This window comes from Bos grunniens, chromosome 8 (assembly GCF_055505025.1).
Source record: "Bos grunniens cultivar Pamir isolate PY7600 chromosome 8, Bosgru_T2T1.0, whole genome shotgun sequence".
Classification (NCBI taxonomy): domain Eukaryota; kingdom Metazoa; phylum Chordata; class Mammalia; order Artiodactyla; family Bovidae; genus Bos; species Bos grunniens.
In genome coordinates, this window is record NC_141172.1 from 25556677 (window position 1) to 25569212 (window position 12536).

Here is a 12536-nt window from a genome sequence, read left to right on the forward strand (position 1 = left end):
CATCAAGAAACAAAAGGAGAAAAATCAAATCAATAAAATTAGAAGTGAAAATGGAGAGATCACAACAGACAACACAGAAATACAAAGGATCATAAGAGACTACTATCAGCAACTATATGCCAATAAAATGGACAACTTGGAAGAAATGGACAAATTCTTAGAAAAGTACAACTTTCTAAAACTGAACCAGGAAGATATAGAAAATCTTAACAGACCCAGCACAGAAATTGAAACTGTAATCAGAAATCTTCCAGCAAACAAAAGCCCAGGTCCAGATGGCTTCACAGCTGAATTCTACCAAAAATTTAGAGAAGAGCTAACAACTATCTTACTCAAACTCTTCGAGAAAATTGCAGAGGAAGGTAAACTTCCAAACTCATTCTATGAGGCCACCATCACCCTAATACCAAAACCTGACAAAGATGCCACAAAAAAAGAAAACTATACGCCAATATCACTGATGAACACAGATGCAAAAATCCTTTTGAGGATTGTTTTAAGGATTGTTTAAGGACTGTTTTAAGGATTGTTTAAGAATCCAACAACACATTAAAAAGATCATATACCATGACCAAGTGGGCTTTATCCCAGGGATGCAAGGATTCTTCAATATCCACAAATTAATCAGTGTAATACACCACATTAACAAATTTAAAAATAAAAGCCATATGATTATCTCAATAGATGCAGAGAAAGCCTTTGACAAAATTCAACATCCATTTATGATAAAAACTCTCCAGAAAGCAGGAATAGAAGGAACATATCTCAACATAATAAAAGCCATATATGATAAACCCACAGCAAACATTATCCTCAATGGTTAAAAATTGAAAGCATTTCCCCTAAAGTCAGGAACAAGACAAGGGTGCCCACTTCCACCACTACTATTCAACATAGTTTTGGAAGTTTTGGCCACAGCAATCAGAGCAGGAAAAAAAATAAATAAATAAAAGGAATCCAGATTGGAAAAGAAGAAGTAACACTCTCACTGTTTGCAGATGACATGATCCTCTACATAGAAAACCCTAAAGACTCCACCAGGAAATTACTAGAGCTAATCGATGAATAGAGTAAAGTTGCAGGATATAAAATCAACACACAGAAATCCCTTGCATTCCTATACACTAATGATGAGAAAATAGAGAAATTAAGGAAACAATTCCATTCACCATTGCAGCGAAAAGAATAAAATACTTAGGAATATATCTACCTAAAGAAACTAAAGACCTATATATAGAAAACTATAAAACACTGGTGAAAGAAATCAAAGAGGACACTAACAGAGAAATATACCATTTTCATGGATTGGAAGAATCAATATAGTGAAAATGAGTATACTACCCAAAGCAATCTATAGATTCAATGCAATCCCTATTAAGCTACCAACGGTATTTTTCATAGAACTAGAACAAATAATTTCACAATTTGTATGGAAATACAAAAAGCCTTGAATTTGAGAAAGAAGAATGGAACTGGAGGAATCAACCTGCCTGACTTCAGGCTCTACTACAAAGCCACAGTCATCAAGACAGTATGGTCCTGGCACAAGACAGAAATATAGATCAATGGAATAAGAAATAAAGCCCAGAGATAAATCCATGCACCTATGGACACCTTATCTTTGACAAAGGAGGCAAGAATATGCAATGGAGAAAAGACAATCTCTTTAACAAGTGGTTCTGGGAAAACTGGTCAACCACTTGTAAAAGAATGAAACTAGAACACTTTCTAACACCATACACAAAAATAAACTCAAAATGGATTAAAGATCTAAATGTAAGACCAGAAACTATAAAACTCCTAGAGGAGAACATAGGCAAAAACACTCTCTGACATAAATCACAGCAGGATCCTCTATGAATATTAGAGGATATTAGAAGATTCCCACCTCCCAGAATATTCTAAATAAAAGCAAAAATAAACAAACAAATGGGACCTAATTAAAATTAAAAGCTTTTGCACAACAAAGGAAACTCTAAGCAAGGTGAAAAGACAGTCTTCAGAATGGGAGAAAAAATAGCAAATGAAGCAACTGACAAAGGATTAATCTCAAAAATATACAAGCAACTCCTGCAGCTCAATTCCAGAAAAATTAACGACCCAATCAAAAAATGGGCCAAAAAACTAAATAGACATTTCTCCAAAGAAGACATACAGATGGCTAACACATGAAAAAATGCTCAACATCACTCATTATCACAGAAATGCAAATCAAAACCACATGAGGTACCATTTCACACCAGTCAGAATGGCTGCGATCCAAAAGTCTACAAGCAATAAATGCTGGAGAGGGTGTGGAGAAAAGGGAACCCTCTTACACTGTTGGTGGGAATGCAAACTAGTACAGCCACTATGGAGAACAGTGTGGAGATTCCTTAAAAAACTGGAAATAGAAGTGCCATATGATCCAGCAATCCCACTGCTGGGCATACACACTGAGGAAACCAGAACTGAAAGAGACACGTGTACCCCAATGTTCATCGCAGCACTGTTTATAATAGCCAGGGCATGGAAGCAACCTAGATGTCCATCAGCAGATGAATGGATAAGAAAGCTGTGGTACATATACACAATGGAGTATTACTCAGCCATTAAAAAGAATACATTTGAATCAGTTCTAATGAGGTGGATGAAACTGGAGCCTATTATACAGAGTGACGTAAGCCAGAAAGAAAAACACCAATACAGTATACTAACGCATATATATATGGAGTTTAGAAATATGGTAACAATAACCCTGTATGTGAGACAGCAAAAGAGACACAGATGTATAGAACAGTCTTTTGGACTCTGTGGGAGAGGGCGAGGGTGGAATGATATAGGAGAATGGCATTGAAACATGTATAGTATCATATGTGAAACGAATCGCCAGTCCAGGTTTGATGCATGATACAGGATGCTCAGGGCTGGTGCACTAGGATGACCCAGAGGGATGGTATGGGGAGGGAGGTGGGAGGGTGGGTCAGGATGGGGAACATGTGTACACACATGGCAGATTCATGTTGATGTATGGCAAAACCAATACAATATTGTAAAGTAATTAGCCTCAAATTAAAATAAATTAATTTATATTAAAAAATATTATAAATCCTAACAATAAAATATATCGTCTTAAGAATTTATTGCCAGGGAACAGGAACAATATCAATCTAGAAAATTATTTCTTTAAATAAAAGAACCTTTTTCAAAAAATCCAATTCAATTGAAGGAAAGTAAAAATTTAACTGATTGTTATTCTGACATTGAGCCATATATTTTATATTGACAGACATATACGTTATACTAAATTATATATGGGCTTCCTTTGTGGCTCAGTGGTAAAGAACCCACCTACCCATATATAAACCATGTCCTTAAAGTAAAAAAACTGATTTATTAACACAAATACCATAGACTCCTAAGATAGGAACTTCCTTTAAAATAAATACTTTCCTATAAATGAAACATGTTTCATTTCTCAAGGTATTTTTATTTTTCATTTTTATTTACTTGATTTTAAATTAATTAATCAATTCTTTAATCATTAAGACTCAATTAATATTATGTACTGACTACTGTAAAAAGATCCAAATCAGAACTACCAATTACCAATATTAGTTACCATGTATGTGAGCTAAGTTGCTCACTAAATAGTGTCCCACTCTTGCAACCCCATAGACTATAGCCTACCAGACTCCTCTGTCCATGGGATTTTCCAGGCAAGAATACTGGAGTGTGTTGCCATTTCGTTCTCCAATTAGTTACCTTCAGATAAGATCAGATCAGATCAGTCGCTCAGTCGTGTCCGAATTTTTGCAACCCCATGAATCGCAGCACGCCAGGCCTCCCTGTCCATCACCAACTCCCGGAGTTCACTCAGACTCACGTCCATCGAGTCAGTGATGCCATCCAACCATCTCATCCTCTGTCGTCCCCTTCTCCTCTTGCCCCCAATCCCTCCCAGCAACAGAGTCTTTTCCAATGAGTCAACTCTTCGCATGAGGTGGCCAAAGTACTGGAGTTTCAGCTTTAGCATCATTCCCTCCAAAGAAATCCCAGGGCTGATCTCCTTCAGAATGGACTGGTTGGATCTCCTTGCAGTCCAAGGGACTCTCAAGAGTCTTCTCCAACACCACAGTTCAAAAGCATCAATTCTTCAGTGCTCAGCCTTCTTCACAGTCCAACTCTCACATCCATACATGACCACTGGAAAAACCATAGCCTTGACTAGACGAACCTTTGTTGGCAAAGTAATGTCTCTGCTTTTGAATATGCTATCTAGGTTGGTCGTAACTTTCCTTCCAAGGAGTAAGCGTCTTTTAATTTCATGGCTGCAGTCACCATCCGTGGTGATTTTGGAGCCCAGAAAAATAAAGTCTGACACTGTTTCCACTGTTTCCCCATCTATTTCCCATGGAGTGATGGGATCGGATGCCATGATCTTTGTTTTCTGAATGTTGAGCTTTAAGCCAACTTTTTCACTCTCCACTTTCACTTTCATCAAGAGGCTTTTGAGTTCCTCTTCGCTTTCTGCCATAAGGGTGGTGTCATCTGCATATCTGAGGTTATTGATATTTCTCCTGGCAATCTTGATTCCAGCTTGTGTTTCTTCCAGTCCAGCCTTTCTCATGATGTACTCTGCATATAAGGTAAATAAACAGGGTGACAATATACAGCCTTGACGAACTCCTTTTCCTATTTGGAACCAGTCTGTTGTTGCATGTCCAGTTCTAACTATTGCTTCCTGACCTGCATACAAATTTCTCAAGAGGCAGATCAGGTGGTCTGGTATTCCCACCTCTTTCAGAATTTTCTACAGTTTATTGTGATCCACACAGTCAAAGGCTTTGGCATAGTCAATAAAGCAGAAATAGATGTTTTTCTGGAATTCTCTTGCTTTTCCCATGATCCAGTGGTTGGTATCAAATTAACTGGACCTAAAATTAAAAAGAGGCTTCCATTTCCAGTGTTACTACTCATGAGAAATCCAGAAATATACTTTGAAGTAAGCACATTTAAATCATGTTTTAAATGTGAGAAAGTGTTACGGTAAATTCTGAGGCCAAAAATAAAGTAAAGCAAGAATTCAGAGGGATTTCCCCGGTGGACCAGTTGTTAGGATTCTGGGCTTTCACTGCTGGGGACCCGGGTTTGATCCCTAGTTGGGAAACTAAGATCCTACAAGTCTTGCGTTGCAGCCCAAACAAACAAATTCAGAGACAAGCAATAAGCAAAGTGGCCAGCAAAATATAAGCCAACTGATAATCCTTTTTGATCTTTCAGTTCAGTCGTTCAGTTGTGTCTGACTCTGCGTCCCCAGCAGGACAGGCTTTCCTGACATCACCAACTCCTGGAACTTACTCAAACTCATGTCCATCGAGTCAGTGATTCCATCCAACCATTTCATTCTCTGTCATCCCCTTCTCCTCCCATCTTCAATCTTTCCCAGCATCAGGGTCTTTCAAATGAGTCAGTTCTTCACATCAGGTGGCCAAAGTATTGGAGTTTCAGCTTCAGCATCAGTCCTTCCAATGAACACTGGGGCCTGATTTCTTTTAGGATGGACTGGTTGGATCTTCTTGCAGTCCAAGGGACTCTCAAGAGTCTTCTCCAACACCACAGTTCTAAAGCATCAATTCTTCAGTGCTCAGCTTTCTTTACAGTCCAACTCTCACATCCATACGTAACTACTGGAAAAACCATAGCTTTGACTACACGGACTTTTATTGGCAAAGTAATGTCTCTGCTTTTTAATATGCTGTCTAGGTTGGTCATAGCTTTTCTTCCAAGGAGTAAGCGTCTTTTAATTTCATGGCTGCATTCACCATCTGCAGTGATTTTGGAGCCCCAAAAAATAAAGTCAGCCACTGTTTCCACTGTTTCCCCATCTATTTGCGATGAAGTGATGGGACTGGATACCATGATCTTCATTTTCTGAATGTTGAGCTCTAAGCCAACTTTTTCACTCTCCTCTTTCACTTCCATCAAATAGGCTCTTTAGTTATTCTTTGCTTTCTGCCATAAGGGTGGTGTCATCTGCATATCTGAGGTTATTGATATTTCTCCCAGCAATCTTGATTCCAGCTTGTGCTTCATCGAGCCCAGCGTTTCTCATGATGTACTCTGCATATAAGTTAAATAAGCAGGGTGACAATAACAGCCTTGACATACTCCTTTCCCAATCTGGAACCAGTCTGTTATTCCATGTTCATTTCTAACTGTTGCTTCTTGATCTGCATACAGATCTTTAAACTCATTTAAATAGCAACACAGGATGTAGGAGGAAAGGCAAGTCTAGGCTCCAACTCTAGATGAGAAATCTGAGGTCACAATGCTAGGGCACTGCATATAGCAAAAGCCTGTATATCTTCTTTATTCTTGAGTAGTATTCTATAGTATGGATTAACCATTCAGCTATTGAAGAAAATTTTTTTGTTGCAGTTTGTAGCTATTAAAAAAAAGCTGTTATCACCACTCATGTACAGATGTAACTGTTTGGGATAAACAGAAATTTAATTTCTATGAGATAAATGTCCAAGAGTAAGATGGCTGGGTTGTATGGGAAGCATAAACTTTCTTTAAAAGAAACTACCAACTGCTTCCAAGAATGCTGTACCACTTTATATTCACAGTACTATATGAGAGATATACTAGTACTATATGAGCGACCCAATTTCTCTGCATCGTTGTCAGCACTTGGTATTTTTTAATTTTAGCTGTTCTAATAGATGTGTATCTTATCAGGGTTTCAATCTCTATTTCCCTAATGGTTAATGATGTTGAACATCTTTATATGTGCTTATTTGCTATCCATTTATTCGTTTCTGTGAAATGTCTGTTCATGTCTTTTGCCTCTTTTCTAATTGAATTATTTTTCTACTGTTGAGCCTCAACAAAAATCCTTATATATTCAAGATATCAGTGTTTTGTCAAATACATGGTTTTATAAATACTTCCTTCTGGTCTGTATCATGGTGTTTTTTTTAACCCCCTTCATACGGTCTTTCACAAAGGCAAAGTTCTTAATTTTGATGCAGTTTAATCTACTGGTGTTTTCTTTTAAGGACCATGTTTTTGATAACATGTCTAAAAACTCTTCAGCAAGTTCTAAGTTTAAACACTCTAAGATTTTCTCTTATGGTTTCTTCTTAAAGTTTTACCTTTTCATCACTATCTGTGATTTATTTCAAGTTAATTTTTGTATAAAGTGTGGGGTTTAGGTTCATTTTTTTTTTTTTTTTTTTGCCTAGGGATCTCTAATTTTTCCAGTACTACTTGTCTCCTCTACTGAACTGTTTTACACCTTTTTCAAAAATCAGTTATTTTTCATACTTGTAAATCCATTTCTAGGTTCTCTATTTCATTATGTAAGTGTTAAACCTTTCTTCCCCTCCTGGGGGATGCTTGGTATCACCAGTCTTGACATTAAATTGAGTGGTGGGCACTGATGACATCCTTTGTGGTGGGAACACAAAGCTGTTATTTTTTTGTTAAAATTTCCATTTGGTTCTATTTTATATCTTCTATTTCTTTGATGAGAATTTCTACTTCATTCTTGAGATGTTCTTGTTTTTCATTGTTTCAAGCCTGTTTGTAAATGCTTCTTGAAGCATTTTTAATGATAGCTACTTTAAACTACTATCATATAGTTTGAATGGCTGTGTCAGCTTGCTGTTAGCTTCTCTTGCTATCTTTTTTTCATACACGTTGAGGTGTTTCTGGTTGCTAGGTATGATGAATGATTTTGAATTACATTCTGGACATTTTAGGTGGTGTATTCCTCAGTACTTCCCAGCTGGGGATGGAGGTCCAGTCTCTGATGATATCCTGGTTGGTAAGGGGCACCTCATTATCACTGGGGGTGAAAGCTTGGGCTCCCCAAAGACCTCTGCTGATACCACCTTGGTTGGGAACTGGAGCATGATCTTGTTTCTGTTCCTCACTTGGCCTCTCTTGACATAGTGGAGAGGGTATGGGAGGCTTTATAGATATGGGAGGTTATGAAAGTCCCCATCTCTGCACTTGACCTCTGAAATTGAGAGAAACCTCTGCTAGGAAAGGAAAGGGCCATCTCTTCATTGCTGGATACAGATGGATGTCCAACTCCCTGTGTGACCTCTAATGGCATAAAGGGAAGAGTCATTACCAATGGCTCTTCAATGGGTCCTAAAAGGAGGAGAAGGCATGCCTTCTTACAGCTAGGTGAGATACAAGTGTGTGTTCCTCACTAGGTCTTTACTGGTTGAGGGTAGAGGTAGGGTTGCAGTTTTTTCCATGGTGTTTGGCTAGGGTAGGGCAGTTATTATGTAAAAGTTTTCTGTTTTACTGGGCTGTCCATTTTCTGGTTCTTTGACTAGAGAGAACCGGGTTTTATAGGGGGCTTCTATCATCTGACCAACTGGCCTTTCCAAGTTGCAGATTTCTTCAGCATCCAGGCCAGGATATATGAGGCAAAATGAAAACCCAGAGACCTCACTAACCAGGTTGTTCCTCCAATTCTGAGATCCCTACTTGGTCTGTCTCCTCTCTACTTTTCAGAATCTTCTCATTGTTTTATTATTAATTTATATTGATAGAGTCCCTATCAAAATCCCAAAGGTTTGTTTGTGAGAAGCTGATTCCAAAGAACAAAGGACCAAGAATACTGAAGGGACTCTTGAACGAAAACAAGATGGGAGACTTGTTCTATTATCAATTAAGACTACTATAAAATAACAATGACAAGACAGTATGATATAGATGAATATAGTGATGGAACAGAAGAAAAAGTCTAGTTACATACCCACATGTATATGCACACCTGATTTACAACAAAGGTGGTGCTACTGCACAGAGTGGGGGAAAGTGTAAAACTTAATCCCTATCATTCATCATATGTAAAAATCAATGTCAGACATAGAGGTCAAAATCAAAACAGTAAATCAGACAATACAGAAAAAGGCAACAAGGTAGTATAAAAATACTGAAGTCAAAGTAGGTAAAAAATTTATAGAGAGCATAAAACAGTATTATTCATACAGGAAAAATTATTAAATTTGACCACATTAGAATTATTATGTTTTATTCCCCAAAAGATTCCACTAAAAAGAGTGAAAGGGCACAGGATGGCATAGGGCAGAATATAGGATCAACAGAAGACTTATATGTAGTATACATAAGAACTCCAGATGAATAAGGAAAAGACAGACAATTCATTTGTAAAGCGGGAAGCACTTAAGGAAGCAATTCACTGAAGAACTCCAAATGAATAATAATTATAAGAAGTAGTATTCAACACCTTATTAGTAATCATAGAACATAAACTCACAATAATATACCTCAATATACAAACAAAAGTGGCTGAGATAAGAAGGACTAACATAACACATGTTGATAAGAAGCAGTAAAAATGTTCATATACTGCTAGGGGATGCAACAAATTGGTACAACACTTTGGAAAACAGTATCATCTAAGATCTTAGAAACACAGAATCTATGGTGCAGTAATCCTACCCCCAGGCATTTCATTGTAGAAATGCCCATACTTGTGTTTACAAGAATATTCATTGTAACATCATTTACAAGAAATCCAAACTGAAGCAACCCAAAATCAATAGTAGAATGGGTATATAAACTGTGATATATTCCGATAGTGAAATAATATACAACAATAAAAATGAACATATCCCCCATAATACTGAACAAAAAGGCCAGAGACAAAATAAAATATAGATTCCATAAAGTTCAAAAACAGGCAAAATTAACCATAATGTTAGGAGAGATAAAACAATAAAGAAAAGAAGGGGAGTGACTAAAATTAAGATAATGGTTACCTTGGAAGTAAGTGAGAAGTTCTAATATTTGCCAAATACAATTGGTACAATTTGACCAACTATAATTTTCTGACTCCCAACAATGTACATAGATCTATTCAAAGTAGTTTATACTACATTCTCTTATTTTATGAATAGAATTATGAGTTTCTTTTATTTATAAATTCATTAAGCTGTACACAATCAACTTCAGTTACACAAAAATTCCAACCAAATAATGTATAGCAAAATAGATTTCTTTAAAAACTATTTATCAACGAACCACTCAATCAGCAGGTACTTAGCATATAGTTTTTCATCTAAACTTTATTATGGTAGTAACTAAGATATACTTTAGTCATTCTTGAGTTTTTTGCTCCAAAGTTCTGTCAAGATCTCAAAAAATAAACAGCTTTAGACAAGGTTTTTAAAGAACCTTGCAGGTTAATTCAAGCTAATCTTTTTTAAAAAACAAAATAAAATTATCTTTTCTCAGTTTTTCACTGATCTATGCCAAATAGTAAATCTTTAGTGACATGATATATCAGTAATAAGAATTACTGAATAAGCTGTCTTGGAACATTAATATTTTAAGACTTAAAATATATTGGGGAATAAAATACATTAGCATGCAATAAGAAATAAATCAGAAAAATAAAATAAATACATTGGGCAGCATGTATTTATTTGTACATGCATATACATTACCTAATGTATTTATATTAGGTAGAAATTAGAAATTCAAAGATTTAGTCAGACTAAATTTGTTATTATGAAAGCTAATACAAAAACAGAAGTTTCTTCTCTTTGTATATTTTATGTACCTGAAAATAGTAATGAACTTATTATCACATTTATTTCTGGCTGAGATACTTTTAAGATTTATATTTAGGAAAATTATATCTACTTACATTTTTATCTATGCAAAAGATTTTTAACAAATTAGTACTTGAAAATTATTTAAGTGAGTATTTTCACTGCATATTACAAAGAAAACAATTTTTAAGGATTCACATTAAATCACTGGCAAGAAAAATTGATTAAAGTTATGACACATGAGATGAAATTAAAAAGTCTATAATTAATCAAAACTGTTATATACCTTTGGGGTCTTGTCCTCTACATTTGGATATATCTGTACTATTTCTTTTCCTTGCATTTGGCTGTCCTCTGTCTGGTCACGTTCTTTCTGGTCTCGTCTGTCTTCTGTTGGACTTATTTTCTGGGATGTTTCTACAATAATTGTTCCCAAATTTCGTAAGTTCTGTGTTTCAGAATCACTGATTTTGGAAAAAGGGGGAGACATAAAACCCAAGAAGAAGAGTTGTTAAATGTACCTCTTTTAAGTTCAAGACTAAATAATAGCACAAGTTTCATATATATACATATAGCTGTAAATTTAATTTGAACATTTACTAGTTCTCATTGTTAAGAGACAGTCTAAATATATTGAGAGAAAATTTGTATAAATAGATTTTACTAAATTATAAAATCTCATCAAGAATTTAGATTATGTAATATCACATGCTTGCCAGTATCACTTCTATAGTATTTCCCTAAGTGTAAAACTCAGGAAGCACATGTTTTGACATGTTCAAGGTTAGAACACTCACTACTTTCTGAGCCAGGGCAGAAAGTTTTAATAGTTTGTAACAGAAAGGAAAGTTTTCTCTTAGTGTAGGACAAAATTTGAATCTCTGAGCCATTCACCCACTGATCTTAGTTCCATCTCTTATGAGTAGTCATCGTTTAATAAAATACTTAAGGAAATCCTTGCCCTTGGGTAGCTTTCATCCTAGTGGGGTGGGGGTACACATAAGAAATAAGAGGACTAAGTTTTACACACAGTGTGTGTTAATAGTTTGAAATAGTACATTAATAGTTTGTGTAAAAAAAAATAAAGGGAAGAAGATTAGAAGTGCTAGTGTTAATGTTGACTAGAAATCTAAGTCCAATCTCTTTTCTACATGGATGATCTATTTGGACATAGAGCAATGAAGAATTGATAATTTTGAACTATGGTGTTGGAGAAGACTCTTGAGAGTCCTTGGACTGCAAGGAGATCCAGCCAGTCCATTCTAAAGGAGATCAGTCCTGGGTGTTCTTTGGAAGGAATGATGCTAAAGCTGAAACTCCAGTACTTTGGCCACCTCATGTGAAGAGTTGACTCATTGGAAAAGACTCTGATGCTGGGAGGGATTGGGGGCAAGAGGAGAAGGGGACGACAGAGGATGAGATGGCTGGATGGCATCACCGACTCGATGGACATGAGTTTGGGTGAACTCCGGAAGTTGGTGATGGACAGGGAGGCCTGGCATGCTGCAATTCATGGGGTCACAAAGAGTCGGACACAACTGAGCAACTGAACTGAACTGAACTGAACTGATATGACACCAGCAACAGTGGTTTCTCTAAGAAAAACATCTCTAGCTTGATCTAATATTCTTAACATAAATGTTTTTGAGATGCCTTCCCATCCTAATCCCTCTTGAAAGAACACCAGCGTATTCTGATGGACCATTATGTCCAGAATTTAATTTCATATTTCAGGTGTACTATGAGAAGTCCTGATAGATGCAGACTAAATTTGTGTAAGCTTTTCCAGCATGCATTATGAACTGAGGCATAAAGGATTTAACAAAACCTCCTAAAATATTTTTACATACATTAAGTCTCATATTTTTCCCATTGTATAGCTGAAAATTTGGCATTTTAAGCCAAGTATAGGACCCTATAATCTTTTGGATAACTATATCTTCCCAGTCT

The 12536-nt window shown here is 36.2% G+C and overlaps 1 protein-coding gene across 25 annotated transcripts in view; it reads right to left on the minus strand.

Moving 5' to 3' along the window:
• CNTLN (centlein) overlaps nt 1–12536 on the minus strand; it is a 363772-nt gene that overhangs the window by 81697 nt on the left and 269539 nt on the right. For all 25 annotated transcript variants that reach the window (XM_086415000.1, XM_086414981.1, XM_086414999.1 and 22 more), the window contains one exon: nt 10873–11050. In XM_086415000.1, the coding sequence (XP_086271126.1) occupies nt 10873–11050 (178 nt within the window). The remainder of the gene's footprint in view (nt 1–10872; nt 11051–12536) is intronic.